The sequence below is a fragment of the Scyliorhinus canicula genome, chromosome 1 (genome assembly GCF_902713615.1).
Source record: "Scyliorhinus canicula chromosome 1, sScyCan1.1, whole genome shotgun sequence".
NCBI lineage: Eukaryota > Metazoa > Chordata > Chondrichthyes > Carcharhiniformes > Scyliorhinidae > Scyliorhinus > Scyliorhinus canicula.
The window spans coordinates 168,919,567-168,943,461 of NC_052146.1; the positions used below are offsets into that span (position 1 = coordinate 168,919,567).

The 23,895-nt window shown below is 48.5% G+C and overlaps 1 protein-coding gene across 5 annotated transcripts in view; it reads right to left on the reverse strand.

Annotated features, from left to right (window-relative positions):
* The window catches only part of serac1 (serine active site containing 1), a 192,665-nt gene that overhangs the window by 94,477 nt on the left and 74,293 nt on the right, over positions 1 to 23,895 (reverse strand). For all 5 annotated transcript variants that reach the window (XR_005461303.1, XR_005461304.1, XR_005461305.1 and 2 more), the window contains 3 exons: positions 13,626 to 13,739; positions 1,728 to 1,890; positions 1,298 to 1,448 (listed from right to left, as the gene is read on the reverse strand). Coding sequence is in view for 2 of the 5 variants with exons in the window: in XM_038802404.1 (XP_038658332.1) it covers positions 1,298 to 1,448; positions 1,728 to 1,890; positions 13,626 to 13,739 (428 nt within the window). In the remaining 3 variants the exon portion in view is untranslated. The remainder of the gene's footprint in view (positions 1 to 1,297; positions 1,449 to 1,727; positions 1,891 to 13,625; positions 13,740 to 23,895) is intronic.

Consider the following 23,895-nt stretch of genomic DNA (forward strand, 5'->3'; position numbering starts at 1 on the left):
GTTTGAGTTGCCGGGTGGGAACGGATTTCGGTACCTGCAGGTACGGGACTTTGTTCGGAGGCAGGTTCCAAGCTTTCCTCGCCTCCCCCTGAGGGGACTACAGGATAAGACGATGTAAAAAACGGGAGTTGCCGAAGGGAGGGTCTCGGAGATATACAAGGAATTGATGGAGTGGGATGGTGTCCTGGCCTTCTCCACCCTGGTGACCCGGAGACAGATTTTGCTGGAATGGAGGGACTCGGAGCCTCCAAAGTTAGGAGTGTGGGTTAGTGACATGGCAGGGTTTCCCAGGCTGGAAAAAATTAAGTTCGTTTTGAGAGGTACAACCCAGGGGTTGGCCCGGAGGTGGCAGCCGTTCATCGACTTCTTTGAGGAAAATTGAACATCAGCAGTACGGGGGGTTTCCGTAGAAGTGCTCTATTATACCAAAAATGCTAAAGATTTCCTGATCCTGTGCACCAAGTGGTAATCTGCACGTGAAGGGCGTGTGTCAGAATACTGGACCAAATAGATTAATTTGCAAAGCAATGAGTTACACAACTGAAGCTGTAATGACAAGCATCATGTTCTTGCGAGGTCAGCTTCTTCATTGCTTTCCCATTGTGTACATGTTTATTATTTCATACATAGATACATAGAAGATAGGAGGAGGAGGCCTTTTGGCCCTTCGAGCCTGCTCCGCCATTCATCACAATCATGGCTGATCATCCAACTCAATAGCCTAATCCTGCTTTCTCCCCATAACCTTTGATCCCATTTGCCCCGAGTGCTATATCTAGCTGCCTCTTGAATATATTCAGTGTTTTAGCATCAACTACTTCCTGTGGTCATGAATTCCACAGACTCACCACTCTTTGGGTGAAGAAATGTCTCCACACCTCTGTCCAAAATGGTTTACCCTGAATTCTCAAACTGTGATCCCTGGTTCTGGGCACACCCACCAACGGGAACATTCTCACTGTATCTACCCTGTCTAATCCTGTTAGAATTTTATAAGTCTCTATGAGATTCCCCCTCATTCTTCTGAACTCCAGCAAGAATTATCCCAACCTAGTCAATCTCTCCTCTTATGACAGTCCCACCATCCCTGGAATCAGTCTGGTAAACCTACGCTGCTCTCCCTCGAGAGCAAGAACATCCTTCCTCAGAGAAGGAGACCAAAACTGCACACAATATTCCAGGTGTGGCCTCACCAAGACCCTGTATAATTGCAACAACACATCCCTGCTCCTGTACTCGAAACCTCTCGCAACGAAGGTCAACATACCATTGGAAGAATATTTCAACATCCATTTACCTGGTTCGGTACTGAGGATGAAGGATATATACTCCGTCCTCATACTTCTCCTTCACAGTGTCCCTATCAAGATTAGCCAAGGCTCTTGCTGCATGTGAAGCCTGAATAACGTGTGGCGATTTCATTGCTTCAGCTAGTATACCAATCCATCCTATAATTAAATAATCCTGTACTTTAGATGACAGATTCCACAAACGCTTCCTCAGCAATAACACATTCAACAACGTTGAGGCTTCACAATATTTTGAAATTAGCGGATAAACAAGAGTTTGAATATGCTGATAATAGTAAGCAGAAATTGAATATGAATAGCTGTAATAAAAGAAAGGATAAATCTTTCTCACGATTACATTAACTATATAAAGTGCTAGATTAGTCTACATTCTTTTCATTATATCAGGAAATCTGACATTTAATGCTTTTACTGCACCTGATTGAGCTATGGCTGAGTGAAGATGTTCATGTAAAGCCAAATTTCCAATTGTCCGAATTATATTTCTTTGAATTTTCTGAGAATCATGACGCAGCTGGTATATTTTCTGAAGCAACTGCAAACCTCCATTCATCACAATCTTGTCACAGTGACTCGGAACCTGGTATTAGCGCAAGTTAAAAAGAGAATAATTTCAGCTTATATAAACCCAGTACATATACGGTAGAGACAGCATCATGCAGAAAAATGACACAATACCATAGAAAAAAGACATAACTTTTCAAAAATAAACTACTACAAAATAATGAGAGGTATGGACAGGGTGGATAACAACAAGCTTTTTCCAAGAGTGGGGGTGTCAATTACAAGGGGTCACGATTTCAAGGTGAGAGGGGGAAAGTTTAAGGGAGATGTGTGTGGAAAGTTTTTTACGCAGAGGGTGGTGGGTGCCTGGAACGCTTTGCCAGCGGAGGTGGTAGAGGCGGGCACGATAGCATCATTTAAGATGCATATGGACAGATATATGAACAGCGGGGAACAGAGGGGAGTAGATCCTTGGAAAATAGGCAACAGGTTTAGATAAAAGGTCTGGATCGGCGCAGGCTGGAAGGGCCGAAGGGCCTGTTCCTGTGCTGTAATTTTCATTGTTCTTTGTTCTTACTAATTACACTTGCATATGTAGTAAAATATGTATCTATTTCATGATGGAAATAATGGGGATGGGGGAGCTCCTCCAACACAATCTCGTGTGTTATCTCTTGATTCCAGATGACAGCAGGTCTCAACAAAAACAACAAAACATTCCCATCACCGGTTCTGACATGCTCCTCCAGCACCGTAACACTGAAGTGGCCAAATTTCTTTGTGAAAACTAGTGCTGCTGATTTACAATTAATAATAATAGAAACAGCCACGAGCACAAATTTAGAAGAGATGATTCTAAGACAGCAATGATTTAGATGAAGGTACTAAATGTCATGTCTCCACATTTTCAGATGACTCAAAGCTAGGTGGGAGGGTGAGCTGTGAGGAGGATGCAGAGATCCTTCATTGTGATTTGGACAAGCTGAGTGGGCAAATGAATGGCAGATGCAGCATAATCTGGATAAATGTGAGAATAGCAAAAACAAAAATTATCTAAATGGCCATAAATTAGGAGTGGAGTATGCAACAAGACCTGGGTGTCCTTGTATACTAGTTGCTGTAGCATGCAGGTACAGCAGGCAGTAAAGAAGGCAAATGGAAAGTTGGCCTTCATAGCGAGAGGATTCGATACTGGAGCAGGATGGCTTGCTGCAATTGTACAGGGCCCAAGTGAGGCCACTCCTGGAATACTGTGTGGAGTTTAGGTTTCCTTATTTGAGGAAAGTGTTCTTGCTGTAGGAGTGAAGAGAAGGTTTATCAGTCTGATTCCAGGGATGGTAAAACTGACATATGAGGAGAGATTGAGTTGGTTAGGATTGTATCCATGGCAGTTCAGAAGAGTGAGGGGGGATCTCATAGAAACCTATAAAATTCTAACATGACTAGAGAGGGCAGGTCCAAGAAGGATGTTCCGATGGGGGGGGGGGGGGGGGGGGGCAGTGTCCAGAGCCAGGGGTCACAATCTCAGGATATTGGGTAAACTGTTTAATTCAGAGATGAGAAATTGCTTCACCCAGAGAGTGGTCAGCATGTGGAATTGGCTACCGCAGAAAGTAGTCGAGGCCAAAATATTGTATGTTTTCAAGAAGAAGTTAAATATAATACTTGGGGCGAAGGGGATCAAATAAAATGGGGGGACAGCAGGATCAGGTTATTGAGTTGGATAATCAGCCATGATCATAATGAATGGTGGAGCGGGCATGAAATAGGAGCTGCTTGCTCCTATTTGCTATGTTTCTATGTCTGTAAAGAGCTGCCACGTAAATGGGGCTGCTGGAACAAAGCAATGGCACTGTTGGTAAAATGGGAAAAATCACAAAGAGCATGCATTTGAGGATAGCCCTAAAGAGTAGAATTTGGTCAGAATCAGCATTTCAACATTTCGGAGTATGACGGAATTTCAAGGGGATGAAGCTTGTGAAGTTGGGCTAAAAGCGGTTTTGATTGTTAAATTCATGAGATTACAAGATACCATTCATAAACAGACAGATAAAGGTGACATAAAACAACACACTTGGTTGAGATGAGCAGGCAAACAATGAAAAAGAATGGAAAGATATTAATTAGAGCATGCCAAAATAAAAATGTAATTGTCTTTCTGATTCAAGATTCTAGATTAACACTTAAAGCATAGTCCTTTAAACTTACCTCCTGTGACAGATTGAATTGTTTTCCTCATTTGACGTTAAAATTTAAATGGTGTTATTAAATAGTGGCATAAATAGTAGCATAGTGGTATTGTAACTCGAATAGTAATCCAAGGGACCCAGGTTCCTATACCATCATAGCAGATGGTGAAATTTGATCAATAAATATCTGGAATTAAAAGTCTAATGATGACTATGAAACCATTGTCATGGAAACCCAACTGGGTCACTTTAGGGGAGAAAATCTGCTGGCCGGTCTGGCTTGGACTCTAAGTTGACTCTTAAATGCCTTTTGAAATAGCCGAGCAATCCGCTCAGTTTTATCAAACCTCTAAAAAGCCTAAATGGAATGAAACCAGGCAGACCACCTGGAATCTGGAATTGACTGGCACCGGAAGCAACATAATCATACTCGTGGATTTTTGCCTTACAGATAATGTTCCAGGCACCACATTCACCGTCCAAGGCTATGCCCTGTTGCACCCAACACAACAGACCCAACAGAGATGGAGTGGCACATGGTATACAGTCAGAAGGGAGTTGCCAACATCAACTTTGGAGCCCATGAGATTTCATGGCATCAGGTGAAACATGGGTAAGGAAACATTGGGCTGATTACCTTATATGCCCATCCCCTTTGCTGATGAATCTGTACTCCATATTGAAGACAACTTGGAGGAAGCACTGTCGGACGCAAGGGCACAGGTTGTACTCTGGATGGGAACTTGAGTGTATATCAACAAGAGTGGTTCGGTAGCACCACTACAGGTTGAGCTGATTGGGTTTGACAGAATGGGTTTGCAGTAGACGGTGAGGGAAAATATACTTGATCTCATCCTTATCAACCTCTTTTCCGCAGATACATCGGTCTATGACAGTAGCAGTAGAAATGACCACCACACAGTCCTTGTGAAAACACAGTCTCGTCTTCACATTCAGGATACCCTCCATTGTGTTGTGTGGCACTACCACCGTGCTAAATAGGATATATTTAGAAAAGATCAAGCAACTCAATACTGGGCAACCATGAGGTGCTGTTGGCCATCAGCAGCAGCAGAATTGTACTCAACCACAATTTGTAACATCATGGCTAGGCATAGCCCCCACTCTACCATTACCACCAAGCTAGTGGATTAATCCCTGTTCAATGAAGAGTGCAGATGGGCATGCCAAGAGCAACATCAGGCACACCGGAAAATGAGGTGTAAACCTGGTGAAGCTACAACACAGGACTACTTGTGTGCCAAACAGCAGAAGCAGCAACTGACAGACAGAGCTAAGCAATTCCACAACCGATGGATCAGGTCTAAGCTCTGCAGTGCTGCCACATCTAGTCGTGAATGGTGGTGGACATTTAAACAATTGACTGGAGAAGAAGGCTCCACAAATAACTCCATCCACAATGATAAGGAGCCCTTCAGTGTAAAAGACAAGGCCGAAGCATTTGTAAGCTTCTTCAACCAGAAGCTCCGGGTGGATAATCCATCTTTCCCTCCACTGCAGTCCCCAACATCACACTGCCCATTAACTGCCCTGTACCTGGCAATGTGGAAAATTGCCCAGTATGTCCTGTACACAAAAAGCAAGACAATCCAACTCAGCCATTTACCACCCCATCAGTCTACTCTCAATCATCAGTAAAGTGATGGAAGGGAACATCAACAATTCTATTGCTCAGCAATATCCTGCTCCCTTAAACTCCGTTTGGTTCCACTGGTTTGATCTCTCTGTCCGTTGGTCCTGTAAACAGTTAATGACCCTCCACGATGATGAGTCGGCGTGTGTCAATGTCAGGATCTGCCCCTGTGTTCTTTTTCACGAATTCCGCATCATCCCCAGTTGGGAGTGTAAACATTTACAAGGACCACTGCTGCCCCTTCCAGGACACCACTAACCATGATGTACCGTTCCCCTTGGTCCGTAACCGTCCGTGTCACTGTAAATAATGTCCTTTTACTGAGCAGTATGGCCACCTCCCTAGCCCTCGTCCTATAGCACGATTGGTAAGTCTGCCCACCCAACTCTTTCTGAGCCACAGTCGGTACTTTTCCCTCAGGTGGGTATCCTGGAAGAAGACTGTGTCGGCTTTCGTACTTTTCAGATGAGCAAAGACTCTGGATCTTTTCACTGGGCCATTAAGTCCTCTGACATTCCAGGTGACTATTCTGATTGAGGGGGTGGGGGTGGGGTGTCCTGTCCTCCCCCTCCTGCGGGGTCAACCATAGAACATAGAACAGTACAGCACAGAACAGGCCCTTCGGCCCTCGATGTTGTGCCGAGCAATGATCACCCTACTCAAACCCACGTATCCACCCTATACCCGTAACCCAACAACCCCCCCCTTAACCTTACTTTTTAGGATACTACGGGCAATTTAGCATGGCCAATCCACCTAACCCGCACATCTTTGGACTGTGGGAGGAAACCGGAGCACCCGGAGGAAACCCACGCACACACGGGGAGGACGTGCAGACTCCGCACAGACAGTGACCCAGCCGGGAATCGAACCTGGGACCCTGGAGCTGTGAAGCATTTATGCTAGCCACCATGCTACCGTGCTGCCCCATACTCACATTGTGGATGCGCCGCTACACTGTGGTTTCCTTCTGATAGGAGCGCATCCAAAATGGCTATGGTCACTGTATTGACCATGAGGCAGGGCCCCTGCACTCTGGGGTTTCCCTTGTCCAGAGGCCACTCAAAATGGCCTCCATCTAGGTGTATACCTGTGGGTGTGTCCCTGCACTCGGGGGTTTCCCTTTGTTTAGAGGCCCTCCAAAGTGGCTGTTCGCATTACCTTTGTGTTCCTTGCTGCCACGTGCCATCTGTCGTAGTCAACTTAGTGCCCTTTTAGCTCCATGTCTCTTGGCATTCCCCTTGGGTCTGTCTCCCCCTTCCTTCTCCTGCCTCATACCTGTGAGTGTCCCACCCATCCCCTCCCAGCCTTCCCCTCATGCCTGTTTACCCCCCACCCCATTACCCCCTCCCATCCGTGATATTCTCTCCTCCTGTCACCAGGCACCCTCTCCTTGATGGGAGATGTGCCGTAACCGTCCCCTGTCGTGCATACTTCCTAGAGCTAGCTCAACTGCTAGCATTCCGAAACGCACATTGTTTTTATAAAAGGCAGTCTAGGCCTTGTAAAATCCTGCTAGACCAGGTCTGCACCAATGTCTTGGTAGACCCGGATCAAGTTACCCCTCCCAATTGCAGGACCTTGGATGGCTCGCCCAGTTTAAGATCCTTTCCCAGACTTGGTACCGCCACAGGTTTGAAATGAAGGCCCGTGGCTGTTCCCTATCCTTGGACTTTGGTGGGAGAGAGCTGTAGGCTCTGCCCACTTCTGGGGGTTTGGGGAGGCTTTCCCTTCCAACCAGTTAGCCTAGCATCTGGGCAACATACTCCGTAGAGCTCCTACCCTTCGGTTCCCTCCAGTAGGCCCACAATGTTTTGGTGGTGTGACCGATTTTCTTTGTCCTCGAACTTCCCACATAGTCGCCCATTCATTCTTGCCAGCAAGCTTGCCATTTCCGTCTCTAGTGAAGCGATTTGATCGCTCTAGTCCAGTGTTCTTCAAACTTGTTTTCCAGGGACCCATTTTTACCAAATGGCCAACCTTCGGACCCAACTCGGCCGACCTTCGCGACCCAGGCCGGCCGACCTGCGCGACCCACCATTTTCTCTTACCTCTTTTGCAACTGACAAAAATGGAGGAAATGGTTTTGGGTCCCTTTGGCCCTCGTACACGCTCCCCCAATGGAACCTGTTGGATGAAGGTGAAACCTTCCGGTGTCGGAAAGTATGGAGTCTCCATCTGTCCAAAGATCTGCATTTTTTTCCTGTAAAATTTTATCAAATAAACTCCCCCAAACTTGTAAAAACAAAATAAAAATAAAATGAATAAATTAAATGAAAAACTTAAAATTAAATGAATAAAATAAATGAATAAAACCCCCCCCCCGAACTTGTAAAACAAAAGCTGCTACCATTTTTTTTAAAAAGCGGCCGCACTGTGCATGCGCGCCGATGATCGGGCACGCATGCGCAGTGCGGCCGCAATTGTTTTACATTATCGCGGCCATTTTGAAGCACGCTTGCAGCCGGTGCTATTAACAGCAGGCTGCTGCGGCTGTTGCGTGCAGATTTGTGCGATCGGAAGCGCCGCGACGGACAGCTCCGCGACCCTCCTGACACCTGCCCGCAACCCGTCCGCGACCCATCCGTGAGACGTGTCCCCGAGTTTGACAATGCCTGCTTTAGTCGGTCATGGCCTTCTCCAGCTCCCTGATTATTGCTTCCTGCATCTCCAGCCGCCTTTCCATTTTCTCCAATACCGCTTACAGGGTAACCAATGCTTCCTCTACCGTCATCTTCACTGTTGCCATCATTTCCATTTTGATGGAATCCTTGAGAGCTTGGGAGTTCCTGCATTAGGAACTCTCTCCATTTCTTTGTCAGGGCGAGGTCCAGTGTACGCTCAGGCAGTCCTTCTCGCTCAGGTATGGCCGGGACCTCATTGCCCCACGTCTTTGCCATTGCCACGGTCCTCTCACAGCTCTTACTGCCTTTGCCGTCTCTTCGGCCCTGAGGGTTGTTGCTGCTAGTGGTGTTGGGTGAGGGTGAGGGGCTTTTCTCTTGGATTTAGCAGGCTATTTTGGGTTGAAAGTGCCGAAATTCACATTTCAAGGAGGAGAGTCACCCTTTTGTGCATCGCTCAACGCATCTCTGTCAAGGGAAGTCCTTGCTTCCATTACAAGGTCAGAAGTGGGCCCGTTTGCTGATGATTGCACAATTTTCATCACCATCCCTCGCTCCTCAGATACTCAAGTAGTCCATTTCCAAATGCAGCAAAGTCTGGACAATATCCAGGTTTGGGCTGACAAATGGCAAGTAACATTCATGCAGCATATGTGTCAGGCAATGACACTCTCCAACAAGAGATAAGCGAATCATTGCCCCAAGACATTCAATTGCACGCCATTTGACATCATCTCGGCATCGGAGATGTTCCATCGCATCATGGAGCAGATGATGGAAGGGATTGAAGGGGTTCGCGATAACGTGGACGACATCACCATATGGTCCACTAAAGAACGTGTCCCGTCTCCAGAAGGTATTCCGCTGTGTACATGCAAACGGCCTAAAGTTAAACAGGTCCAAATGTTGTTTTGGCACATCGACGCTCAAGTTCCTTGGCAACTAGATCTCACAGCATTGTGTGCGCCTGGACACTGACAAAATCAAGGCCATCGAGGCGATGAAGGTCCCTGAGGACAAAAAGGCGGTGCTGCGCTTCTTGGGTATGATCAATTTTCTGGGCAAGTTAATTCCAAACATGGCCACATAAACCATGGCCCCACGCAACCTGGTGAAAAAGTCAACTGCCTTTGAGTGGAAGGCGGCACACCAGACAGAGTGGCTGGAGCTGAAATCCAAGCTCACCACTGCACCAGTCCTTCGTCATTCTTCGACCTGGACCGGGTGACAAAGATACCCGCAGATGTGAGTCAGGGTGGCATTGGTGTGGTGTTGCTTCAACGAGATGGGCAGCACGGTAGCATGGTGGTTAGCATAAATGCTTCACAGCTCCAGGGTCCCAGGTTCGATTCCCGGCTGGGTCACTGTCTGTGCGGAGTCTGCACGTCCTCCCCGTGTGTGCGTGGGTTTCCTCCGGGTGCTCCGGTTTCCTCCCACAGTCCAAAGATGTGCGGGTTAGGTGGATTGGCCATGCTAAATTGCCCGTAGTGTCCTAAAAAGTAAGGTTAAGGGGTGGGGGGTTGTTGGGTTACGAGTATAGGGTGGATACGTGGGTTTGAGTAGGGTGATCATGGCTCGGCACAACATCGAGGGCCGAAGGGCCTGTTCTGTGCTGTACTGTTCTATGTTCTATGATACATCATCCTGGGCACCAGTAGCCTACGCATCACTGAACCAGATATGCACAGATTGAGAAGGAGTGCTTGGGTCTGTTCACTGGCATCCTCAAATTTCATAGAAAAATACAGCACAGAACAGGCCCTTCGGCCCACGATGTTGTGCTGAACTTTTGTCATTGATTAAGAACAAATTAATCTACACCCCATCATTCTACCCTAATCCATGTACCTATCCAATAGCCACTTGAAGGTACCTAATGTTTCCGACTCAACTGCTTCCACAGGCAGTGCATTCCATGCCCCCACTACTCTCTGGGTGAAGAACCTACCTCTGACATCCCCCTCCTATATCTTCCACCATTCACCTTAAATTTATGTCCCCTTGTAATGGTTTGTTCCACCCGGGGAAAAAGTTTCTGACTGTCTACTCTAGCTATTCCCCTGATCATCTTATAAACCTCTATCAAGTCGCCCCTCATCCTTCTCCGTTCTGATGAGAAAAGGCCTAGCACTCTCAACCAGTGATTCAACTTGGTGTACACACCTGGCAAGGAGCTCATCATCATTGATGCACTGTCCCTCTCCGTCACCTCGCCCAGTGAGCCGCTGGAGATCATCCAGCACATCGAATCGCAGGTGCAGCTGTCTGCTAGCACTCTCCCGGCGACAGATGAGAAGGTAGTTCTCATCCGTGATGAGACAGACAAGGACCCCCTCTTGCAGCGCATCACCCACAACCTCACCAATGGCTCACAGAAAGGGTAGTGCCCACAATTTTACAATGTGAAGGACGACCTGACGGTGATTGATGGTATCCCTCCTCAAGCTGGACAGGATTGTCATTCCGCTCAGTCTTCAGAGCTTGGTGCTGCGCCAGATTCATGAGGGACACCTGGGCGTCGAGAAATGCAGACGCAGAGACCGGCAAGTTGTCCAGTGGCCCGGCATCAGCCAGGACGAACATGGTCCTGAACTGTGCTACCTGTCAGCGGTTCCAGCCAGCGTGGAGCAAGGCGACGCTCCAACAGCATGACATAGTGACCTCTCCATGGTCCAAGTTTGGCATCGACCTCTTTCGTGCGAATGGTCGCGATTATGTATTGATCATCGACTATTTCTTGAATTACCCTGAGGTGCTGGCGCTCCCGGACCTCACCTCTCGGACTGACATCAAAGTCTGTAAGGAGACGTTCTCAAGACATGGCACCCCAATCACAGTCATGAGCGGCAATGGTCCGTGCTTTACCAGTCGAGAATGGTCCACGTTTGCCAGGTCATACAATTTCCAGCATGTCACCTCCAGTCCGCACTATCCGCAGTCCAATGGAAAAGTCGAGAAAGGGGTGCACATTGTGAAACAGCTCATCTGCAAGGCCGCGAACTCTGCGTCCGACATACACCTTGCACTGCTCGCGTACAGGGCGACTCCACTGTCCACTGGCATGTCGCCAGCTCAACTCCTGATGAACAGGGACCTGCGGACGCCGCTTCCAGCCATACACCTGCCCAACCTGGATCACCTCCCGGTGCTGCAGAAGATGCAGCAGCTCAGAGACCGTCAAAAGCAGGGCTATGATGCCCATGCCACCGATCTGGCCATGCTATCCCTGGCAGACACTGTCAGGATCCAGATACCGGATGGTGAGTGGTCTGCCCCGGCTGGCGTTGTTCGACAGGCCGTGCCCCACTCTTATGTTGTACGTATGGCTGGTGGCTCCATCATGCGAAGGAATTGACGGGCAATCCACAAAGTTTCCTGCCCGCAACCACTTTCTCCTCCATTTCCATATGTTGAATTGTCACCTCCTGATACCTCGCACCACGAGGCCACCAGTCAGGCTTCCATCCCGCCTGTCAAGGCGCCATCGTCCCCTCCGCCACCTATCCGGCGGTCGACCAGTATCAGGCGCAAGCGTCAGAGGCTGGACTTGCGAACGTTTGTTTTATTTGCTCTGTTCAGTTGTCCTCCGTCAGTCACGTTAGACAGACTCATTCACATGTAAATACATTCACATACGCCAAAAAAACATAAAAAAAGGGGAGATGTCATGATATGCAAAAATTCAGCTAATGAACACATAGAATAGGACACGACCAATGAGCAATCAGGACACTCACAGGACACTCAGGGGTGGTATCTGACTATAAAAGGGATGAGGTACTCATACACCGCCCCTTTCCACAGACCAACATCTACAGAGTGAGACAGGGTGTATCCTCAGCATCACACCCCAGCTCGTGGCTTAGAGCAAGGCTGGTTCAGTGAGACTGAGTTACTACATTTAGATTAGCAGAGAGTCAAATTCATTGAGAACTATGCTAAGAGTTCAATAAAACACACTGAACTCACTTCAAAGTCTGGAGCATCTTTTACTCAAAACTGCATCAAGTGGCAGCTTGTGTTATTCCAAATTACATAAAACAGGATATATACAGCAGATTGGTGCCCCACCCCCAGTAGAAAAGACTGTGTGGGATATATACAGCAGACTGGTGCCTCCAGTAGAAAAGATTTACAAGATAATGCCCTACAGCAACAATATACTGGGGCTACCTTAACAAGCTGAGAGTAGGAATTCTGCCCCTCAGGGAAAGAAAGTCCTCTTCTCGAGAGCTCCAGCCAATCTGACTGGTTGGCAGCGGAGAAGTCCCAGCAGCACCACAACTCAGCAATGGCTGCTGCTGGGACTACAAGCAGTGGCAAGCAGAAGGGAAATAGATGCCGGACTAAAGACGAGTCTGGGGATTTTGATCCAGAACGGATTGGGTACCTTGGGAAAAGTAGGGGCAGGGGTGGCTCATTGAAGCCTGTGGAGAAGGCACAAAGGAGGGGTGCCATTTTCTGGGGGGCATCTAAAGCCCATCCTCCTGAACTACCTCTTTAGCCATGCATTCATCCATATGTCAATCTATGTGAAAATAAAGTGTGTCTTAAGAAAAAATGAAGAACCTGTTTAGAGCAGATAATAACGACAATGCAAGTGCGTTATTCAAATTTATTTTCTATCAGTCATACCGAAATATTCATTTGTAGCTCCCCAAATGCTTTACTTAGCGAGTGTATCTAGGTAAACCTTACAGATCAGTGTCACAGATAAAATCTCCAGACTTGGCTGAATTAGTTCAACGTAGCCATGATCATTGTAGGGTTGTTTAATTACCCTGAAACTTGCTTCAGAGGACTATCCAGATGCTGAAGGTGTGATTATGCAAATATAAGACAACAGGTGCTGGCTTGGTTGTGCTGATCCCATGATTTAAAAGCTTGTCAATATTCACCATCACTAATGGTCAATTTGGCACAGTAGCAGACAGAGGATGACCATCAACTAAGGAACTATATCCCAGCCACCAGAACAGATGGAGGGAAAGGGAAAAGGCAGCAATGGCATTTTAAAAATGATAATCATTTTTTAAAACATGAACGGAAATGAAGCCCACTGTACTTTTTGAATTGTACTTCTGAACTATTCAGCATTGGTATGAAATTGATGCAGGCTCTCAAAAGTTGAGATTCAAATGATAGAACAGGCAGATAGATTTTCTTATTCTTCCGTTCTTATTTATTCATCATCCAAATACTACTTGATAACAGATAATTTAGTCAGTGGAATGGTCAATCGTTACTTACAAGATCATAATACATATAAAAAGAAGTGCTTAGTTTTACCTCAAGAGAAAATGAAATATTTTAGTTCAGAGGTTTCAGGGAAAAAATTAAATTTTACCTTAGAATGTTTAGCAAGGGCTTGCAAGCAAAATGATTCAACCTTCTCAGATGGAACAGAGCTAAGACTCTGTGCGTAAGGAAGCCCATTTCCCCCAAAACACCACAAGCCTCCCTGAAACACAAAAGATTAGACAACAGGGTTCAGATCTTCTACACATCCTGTAACGTCATATCATTCTCCTTCTAATAGTGTAGCTTTTTAAATTAATCATGTACCTTTGCACATTCTCCCCGTGTTTGCATGGTTTTCGCCCCCACAACCAAAAGATGTGCAGGGTAGGTGGATTGGCCACGCTAAATTGCTCCTTAATTGGAAAAAAATGAACTGGGTACTCTAAATCTATTAAAAAGGTGTGCCACTTTCAGCTGCATTCGGTTTAAGCCTTGCGCATGTGGAGGTGGAGTTTGCCCTGTTTAGTGCTTCGCTCCAGAATCCCCACCCTATTTCTATCCATAGTTCTTACTCCCATTTTTCCCGTGTCTCGTCCAGCAGGGAGCATGCTTCTCCTAACAGTCGCCCGTAGTGATCCCTGCAGTTCCCCTTTCCTAAGTCGCCCACGTCCAACAGCTCCTCTATCATTCAGTGTCCTGGGTATGTTGTCACCTCCTTACAGAGGAGGTTTTGGATTAGTAAGTGTCGTAGTTCATTCCTTTTGGGTAGTTGCAACCTCTCTGTCAGATCCTCTAAAGTTGCTAGTTTGTCATTGGTGTAGAAGTCCATAACTGTCAATATCCCCCATCTGTTTCCACCTTTTAAAGGAGGCGTCCATTGTGGCTGGCACAAACCTGTGATTGTTGCAGATGGGGGACATGGCGGACATTTCAGTCAGGCTGAAGTGTTGCCTCAACTGGTTCTATGTCCGGAACGTGGCTATTACCACCGGGCTTGTAGAGTGCTTGCCTGTCTAGGATGGGAATGTACCTAGGGAATATGTTAATTTTAATCGTCTGCACCCTCCCCTCCAGGGAGAGTGGAAGTGTGTTCCACCTCTGCAGATTCTTTTCACCTTCCTCGGCCAGACTGGTCAGTTTCATTTGTGGATCCGTGTCCAGTCGTGGGCAATTTGGATCCCCAGGTAGCGGAATTTGTTTTGGGCTTGTTTAAATAGTAGTCTCTCCTGCGCTGCTCCTCTATCTTGCGGGTGCACTGGGAAGTTTTCACTTTTGCTCAGGTTGAGTTTGTAGTCGAGCAAGCGCCAAACTCTTTCAGGAGCTTCATGATCCTGTCCATGCTGCTTTGGGGGTCCGAGATGTAGAAGAGCTGGACATCCACATAAAATGAGACTCTGTACTCTCTGTCCCCTCTCTGGATCCCCTTCCAATTTTTCTCACCTCTTGAGGCCAGTGGTCCAATCGCCAGCGTGAAGAGGAGTGGGGACTGCAGGCATCCCTGCCTTGTGACCCTGTGCAACTGGAAGTATATAGAGCTGGTGGTGTTGGTCCTCACCCTCGCAGTGGGAGCACGGTACAGGGGTTTCACCCAGGCGGTGAACCCTGCTCCCAGCCCTAACCAATTCACCAACACTCTCCGCAAATCCCTGCCAAAATTCCCTCAACTTCTGACATGCCCAGAACATATGCACATGGTTAACCGGACTATCCCCACACGCCCACATCTATCCTCCACCTCCTCAAAGAACCTGCTCATCCGGGCTACCGTCATGTGGGCCCTGTGGTCCACTTTGAACTGGATCAGGCTAAGTCTGGCACAGAACGAAGATGAATTAACTCTCTTGAAGGCTTTTTCCCACTTTTCCATTTCCAGCTTGTGGTAGTCACAACTGTTGTATTGTATATATTGCATTTGAGTTGAATTACGGTAAGGCTCCTGTACTGCAGGTATGGGGGTAGATCTAGCGTGCACTGCACGCCCTGGCGAGGGACTGCGATTGCCAGGCCGTTTCGGCTGTTGAACATTCTGAACTTCTAATTAGGGACGCTTTCGTTACGGGCATAGGGTCAGCTTACATCCGTCAGTGCCTCTTAGAAGGGGCTACCCTCGACCTCGCGGCGACCAAGAAACTCACGATCTCACAGTCGCCTCCCACAACGTACAGGCATACGCACCCGACCGCACAGCCCACCCCTCCTGGGTATCCTGGACCCTGCCAGCGAACACCCCACCGTGGACCCCACCAGTGACCGCCCCCAGCCAACCCCAGGCCTGCGCCGTGCGGCAGCCAACCAACCCCGAGGGACCCAAGTGCTACTTCTGCGGACAGACAAAACACCCCTGGCAGCACTGCCCGGCGCGGAGCGCGCTCTGCAAGGCCTGTGGGAAGAAAGGACATTTCGCTGCTGTGTGCCAGGCCCGCTCGATCGCCGCTATTGTCCCTGCACCCCCCATGTGTGACCCGTGGGCGCCGCCATCTTGCTTGCCTCAGGACACGTGCGGCCCGTAGACGCCAACATCTTTAACACCGCCCGCCACATGCGCCCTATGGGCGCCGCCATCCTCCCCTCCCCAGGACCCCTGCTCGTCGGGCACCTCATCGGGCAGCTCATCACCTGCAGCCGCCGCCGCCGACCAGCCAATGGCCTTCCAACACCAGCCGCGTCTCGCCTCCATCACGATCGACCAGTCCCGACCGCACAACCTCCTGACCGCGTCGATGACAGTGAAGGTCGATGGACAGGAGACAGCATGCCTTCTGGACTCCGGGAGCAATGAGAGCTTCATCCACCCCGATACGGTAAGGCGCTGCTCCCTCACGGTACATCCCATTGACCAGAAAATCTCTCTGACCTCCGGATCCCACTCCGTGGCGCTCCGGGGGTACTGTACCGCCACCCTCACCATCCAGGGCGCAGAGTTCAGCGGCTTCCGGCTCTACGTCCTACCCAACCTCTGCGCTGCCTTGCTACTCAGCCTGGACTTCCAGTGCAACCTCCAGAGCCTAACCCTGAAATTTGGCGGAACCCTACCACCCCTTACTGTATGCAGTCTCACGACTTAAGGTCGACCCGCCTTCTCTGTTTGCGAACCTCACCCCGGATTGCAAACCCGTCGCCACCAGGAGCAGACGGCACAGCGCCCAGGACAGGACCTTCATCAGGTCTGAGGTCCAGCGGCTGCTACGGGAAGTATTATCGAGGCCAGCAACAGCCCCTGGAGAGCTCAAGTGGTAGTTCTGAAAACTGGGGAGAAAAATAGGATGGTCGTTGACTACAGTCAGACCATCAATTGGTACACGCAGCTCAACGCGTACCCCCTCCCACGCATACCTGATATGGTCAATCAGATTGCACAGTACCAGGTCTTCTCGACAGCTCTCTTCCCAACTCCTCTTCCCAGTTCCGCTTCACCTCCTTGATCGGGGCCCCTTTCCACTCCATCAACTCCTTGTATCTCTGACATCCTCCCCAGCTTTTGACATCACCTTGTCCTGTAGTCCCCTCAGGGGGAGGAGAGGGAAGCTTGGAACCTGCCTCCTGATAAAGTCCCGGACCTAAAGATATCGAAACCCATTCCCACCCAGTAACACAAACTCCTCCTCCAGTGCCTTTAAGGTCAGAAAGCCCTCCTGAATAAATAAGTCCCCAAATCTCTCGATCCCTGCCTGCTGCCACCTCCAGAAGCCCCCTTCCAGCCTCCCTGGGATAAACCGGAGATTGTTACAGATCGGAGACCAGACTAACTCCCCCTCTGATCCCATGTGCTGCTTCCATTGCCCCCATCACCACAGGGCTGTAGAGTACCGAGCCGGCGAAAACAGCAGGGGCACCGTTAGTAAAGCCTCCAAACTCGTGCCCTTACAGGATGCCGCTTCCACTCACTCCCAGGCCAACCCCTCCCTCACTAACCACTTCCTGACCATCGATATGTTGGCCGGCCAGTAATAGTTAATAAAGCTCGGGAGGGCCAGGCCCCCCTCCATGCGACCCCGCTCCAGAAGTGCTCTCTTTATTCTCGGGGGTTTTCCCCGCCCATACAAAACCTGTAATGGCTACATTTATTCTTGTAAAAAAGCCTTTGGGACAAAAATCGGAAGGCATTGAAAAAAGAAAAGCAGTCTTGGGAGAACTGTCATCTTCATCGTCTGGACCCTTACCGCTAACGTCCCATACCCATAACGGTATGTCCCATCTGTGGAAATCGCTTTTGATTTGGTCGACCGCTTTGCCCAGATTTAACTTGTGGAGCGGCCCCCACTCTTTAGCCACTTAAATCCCTAAATATCTGAAACTCCCCACCACCACTTTAAAAGGTCACCTTTCCTGTCCCCGCGCCTGGATCACAAACATCTTGCTGTTTCCACATTCAGCTTGTAGCCTGAAAATCGCCCAAATTCTCCCAGTACCTGCATGATTTTGGTCATACCCCCCCACCTGGTCTGTAACATAAAGCAGCAAGTCATCAGCATAAAGAGAAACTTGTGCTCCACCCCGCTCCCCTCGCTATTCTCCACCACGCACTCGATGCTCTGAGGGCCATTGCTAAAGGCTCTATGGCCAGGGCAAACAGTAATGGGGAGAGCGGGCATCCCTGCCTTGTCTCTCTCCCGAGATTAAAATATTCTGACCGGGCTTGGTTGGTTCTCACATTTGCCACCGGGGCCTGATATAACAGCTGGACCCAGTCCGCAAATCCCTGCCCGAACCCAAACCTGCCTAAGATATCCTATAGGTACTTCCACTCTACCCGGTCGAAAGCCTTATCCGTGTCCATCGCTACTACGTCAGCCTCACGCCCCTCGGCTGGCATCATTATAACATTGAGAAGTCATATTGGACGTCAGGTGCCTGCCCTTCACGAACCCCGTCTGATCTCTGATCCTCACCTATTACCTCTGGGACACAATCCTCTATTCTGGTGGCCAAGATCTTTGCCAGTAATTTAGCATCCACATTCAAAAGGGAAATTGGTCTGTACGATCCACAGCTCTCCGGGTCCTTGTCTCGCTTCAGGATGAGAGAGATTGATGCCTGTTGGGGTACCATTCCTAACTCCTTGGATTTATTGAAAGACTTCACTAACAGCAGTCCCACTAGCTCCGAAAACGTTTTGTAGAATTCCACTGGGAATCCGTCAGTTCCCGGGGCCTTACCCGTTTGCATTGCCCCCAATCCGTCTATCACTTCACCGAGCCCAATTGGGCCCCCCAAGACTTCCACCAACTCCTCATCTACCATCGGGAACTCTAGCCTCCCCACGAATTGGTTCATTCCCTCCTCCCCCGCCAGGGCTTCAGACTCGTAAAAACGGCTAGAAAATACATGGAGCACATCATTAACCGCACCCGGGTCCCTCACTACTTTCCCCCTCACATCCTTAATTTTTCCTATCTCTCTTGCCGCCTCCTGCTTCCTCAGCTGATGCGCCAACATCCGACTAGCTTTCTCCCCATATACGTACAATGCCCCTTTTACCCTCCTCAGCTGACCCTCCGCCTTGCCTGTGGAAAGGAGCCCAAAATCCATTTGAAGTCTCTGACTCTCCTTCAGGGGCTCCTCATTTGGAGACTCTGAATATCTCCTATCCACGCACAAGATTTCTCCACTAGCCTATCGAGTTCCACCCGTTCAGCCCTCTCCCTATGGGCCCGAATCAAAATATATTCCCCTCTGATGACCACTTTCAATGCCTCGCACACCACCCCAGCCGCGGTCTCTGCCGTGTCGTTGGTGTTTATATATCCCCGAATGGTCTCCCTCACTCGCTCACATATCTTATCGTCTGGAACAACCCTGCATCTAGCCTCCACTGTGGGCGCTGAGAATTGACCGTGTTCACCTGTAGGTTGAGCCAATGTGGCGCATTGTCCGATATTACGATTGCTGAATACTCTGTATCCACTACCACGGCTAATAATGTTTTGTCTAATATATTTTTTAAAATCGATCCTGAAGTACACCTTGTGAACATGTGAGTAGAATGAATATTCCTTACTCCTTAGCTTCTGAAATCTTCACAGATCAGCACCTCGCAGCTCTTTTGCCATTGCTGACACTTTCCCTGACCTAGAACTCGACTGGTCCATCCTAGGATCTCAGACCGTATTAAAATCACCCCCATGATCAACCGGTGCGAGTCGAGGACAGGGATTTTTCCCAGCATCTTCCTAACAAACGCGACGTCGTCCCAGTTTGGGGCGTATATATTCACCAGCACTACAGAACATAGATCATAGAAAAATACAGCACAGAACAGGCCCTTCGGTCCACGATGTTGTGCCGAACTTTTGTCATAGATTAAGAACAAATTAATCTACAACCCACCATTCTATTGTAATCCATGTACCTATCCAATAGCTGCTTGAAGGTCCCTAATGTTTCCGACTCAAGTACTTCCACAGGGAGTGCATTCCATGCCCCCACTACTCTCTGACTAAAGAACCTACCTCTGACATCCCCCCCCCCCTATATCTTCCACCATTCACCTTAAATTTATGACCACTTGCAATGGTTTGTTCCACCCGGGGAACAAGTCTCTGACTGTCTACTCGATCTATTCCCCTGGTCATCTTATAAACCTCTATCAAGTCACCCCTCATCCTTCTCAGTTCTAATGAGAAAAGGCCTAGCACCCTCAACCTTTCCTCATAAGACCTACTCTCTATTCCAGGCAACATCCTGGTAAATCTCATTTGCACCTTTTCCAAAGCTTCCACATCCTTCCTAAAATGAGGCGACCAGAACTGCACGCATTACTCCAAATGTGGCCATACCAAGGTTTTGTACAGCTGCATCATCACCTCACAGCTCTTAAATTCAATCCCTCTGCTAATGACCGCCAGCACACCATAGGCCTTCTTCACAGCTATATCCACTTGAGTGGCAACTTTCAAAGATCTATGAGCCCAGACCCCAAGATCTCTCTGCTCCTCCACATTGCCAAGAACCCTACCATTAACCCTGTATTCCACATTCATATTTGTCTTTCCAAAATGAACAACCTCAAACTTTTCAGGGTTAAACTCCATCTGCCACTTCTCAGCCCAGCATTGAGAAGGTGTCATTGAGAACGAGATCTCTCTGTTCATCTACACTACCAAGAATCTCGCCATTAGCCCAGTACTCTGCATTCCTGTTACTCCTTCCAAAGTGAACCACCTCACACTTTTCCGCATTAAACTCCATCTGCCACCTCTCAGCCCAGCTCTGCAGCTTATCTATGTCCCTCTGTATCCTATAACATCCTTCAGCACTATCCACAACTCCACCGACCGTGTCATCTGCAAGTTTACTAACCCATCCTTCTACACCCTCTTCCAGGTCATTTATAAAAATGACAAACAGCAGTGGCCCCAAAACAGATCCTTGCGGTACACCACTAGTAACTGAACTCCAGGATGAACATTTGCCATCAACCACCACTCTCTGTCTTCTTTCAGCTAGCCAATTACTGATCCAAACCGCTAAATCACCTTCAATCCCATACTTCCTTATTTTCTGCAATAGCCTACCGTGGGGAACCATATCAAATTACTAAAGTGAAAGTCACAGAATTGTGGTCACTATCTCCAAAATGCTCCCCCACTAACAAATCTATCACTTTCCCTGGTTCATTACCAAGTACTAAATCCAATATGGCCTCCCCTCTGGTCGGACAATCTACTTACTCTGTTCGAAAAGCTTCCTGGACACACTGCACAAACATCACTCCATCCAAACTATTTGATCTAAAGAGTTTCCACTCAATGTTTGGGAAGTTGAAGTCACCCATGACTACTACCCTGTGACTTCTGCACCTTTCCAAAATCTGTTTCCCCAATCTGTTCCTCCACATCTCTGCTGCTATTGGGGGGCCTACAGAAAACTCCCAACAAGGTGACTGCTCCTTTCCTATTTCTGACGTCAACCCATACTACCTCAGTAGGCAGATCCTCCTCGAACTGCCTTTCTGCAGCTGTTATACTATCTCTAATTAACAATGCACCCCCCCCCCCCAATATTTTACCACGTTCCCTACTCTTATTGAAACATCTATAACCAGGAACCTCCAACAACCATTTCTTCCCCTCTTCTATCCAAGTTTCCATGATGGCCACCACACTGCAGTCCCAAGTACCGATCCATGCCTTAAGTTCACCCACCTTATTCCTGATGCTTCTTGAGTTGAGGTATACACACTTCACCCCATCTCCGTGCCTGCAAATACTCTCCTTTGTCAGTGTTACCTTTCCCACTGCCTCACTACACGCTTTGACATCCTGAACATCGGCTACCTTTGTTGCTGGACTGCAAATGCGGTTCCCATTCCCCTGCCAAATTAGTTTAAACCCTCCCTGGATATTGGTGCCCCTCTGGTTCAGTTGCAACCCATCCTGCTTGTACAGGTCCCACCTTCCCCAGAATGCGCTCCAATTATCCAAATACCTGAAGCCCTCCCTCCTACACCATTCCTGCAACCACGTGTTCAACTGCACTCTCTCCCTATTCCTAGCCTCACTATCATGTGGCACTGGCAACAAACCAGAGATGACCAGGGCAGCACGGTAGCATTGTGGATAGCAGAATCGCTTCACAGCTCCAGGATCCCAGGTTCAATTCCGGCTTGGGTCACTGTCTGTGCGGAGTCTGCACATCCTCCCCGTGTGTGTGTGGGTTTCCTCCGGGTGCTCCGGTTTCCTCCCACAGTCCAAAGATGTGCAGGTTAGGTGGATTGGCCATGATAAATTGCCCTTAGTGTCCAAAATTGCCCTTAGTGTTGGGTGGGGTTACTAGGGGATAGGGTGGAGTTGTTGACCTTGGGTAGGGTGCTCTTTCCAAGAGCCGGTGCAGACTCGATGGGCTGAATGGCTTCCTTCTGCACTGTAAATTCTATGATCTATGACAACTCTGTCTGTCCTGGCTTTTAACTTACAGCCTAACTCCCTCAACTCATTTATTATATCTACACCCCTTTTCCTACCTACATCGTTGGTACCAATGTGCACCACGACTTCTGGCTGCTCACCCTCCCCCTTAAGGATCCTGACGACAGGATCAGAGACGTCTGGACCCTGGCACCCGGGAGGCCACATATCTTCCGGGAGTCTTGCTTGCGACCACAGAATCTCCTATCTATTCCCCTAACCATTGAGTATCCTATCACTATTGCTTTTCTATTCTCCCCACTTACCTTCTGAGCCCCAGAGCCAGACTCAGTGCCAGAGACCTGGCTGCTCGGGCCTTCCCCCGGTAGGTCACCACCCCAAGAGCTACAAAAGGTCTAAACCCAAACAGCAACTTTTAAGTTAATTAACTAAATAAAAGAAAGACTAGACTTTAGATAAAAATGAACCCTTATTATCTCTCAATCACCAAACTCACTATAGCATTCAAATGCACCAAATTCAGCACTCAGTGCAAACTGACATTCCCTCCAGTTTCCACTGTCATTCCCTCCAGTTTCCCATTCACCATGATAAATCTGCCTCCCGGGTCTGTCACCATTTCTCCACCTCGAACGCCACCCTTTCGTTAATCAGGATGGCTACTCCCCCTTGTTTTGAAGTCCAATCCTGAATGAAACACCTGCCCGACCCATCCCTTTTTCAGTCTAAATTGATCCCCCAGCTTCAAGTATGTCTGCTATAATATGGCCACGTCCGCCTTTAACTGTCTCAAGGGTGCAAACACACGGGCCCTCTTGACCGGCCCATTCAGGCCACGAACATTCCACGTAACCAGTCTGGTCGGGGAGGCCTTGCCCCCCTCCTCCCCTGTTGATCAACCATGACCTTGCCGAGGCCAGATCCGCCCATCGGCGGCAACCGCCATTTAGTCTCCATCTCCAGCCTCCTAGCAGTTCTGTAATCGTCAGCAGTACCCCCCCCCCCCCCTACCCCCACCTCCACGCCCCATTCTTTTTTTTTCCCTTTATTATTATTTTCCCTTTTTTAACCTTTTTTTTTACAAACACGAACAAAAAGGAAGAAACTGTACCTCAGTACAGATACTGAAAGGTCAAAGTTAGATAATAATTCAAAAAGAAAAAACACCTTCTCTTCCCGGTCATCGCAACTCAAGTTACAGTGCAGCACAGAACATTTTAGTGTAAATCGCTACCAACCAGTTTTCTCTTTTTATTAAGTCCTTATGGGTCCCCCAGGTTATTGTCTTTCATAAAGCCCGCTACTTCTTCCAGCAAGCCAAAATACAGTTCCCGTTCCTCGTGGGTTACCCAAAGACGGGCCGGGTAGAGAAGTCCAAATTTAATTCCCTTCGCATACAGCACCGCTTTAACTTTATTGAAACTCGCCCTCCTCTCAGCAAGTTCTGCTCCCAAGTTCTGATAGTCCTGGATTTCAGCTTCTTCCCATACGAACCGTTATGTCTCCCCA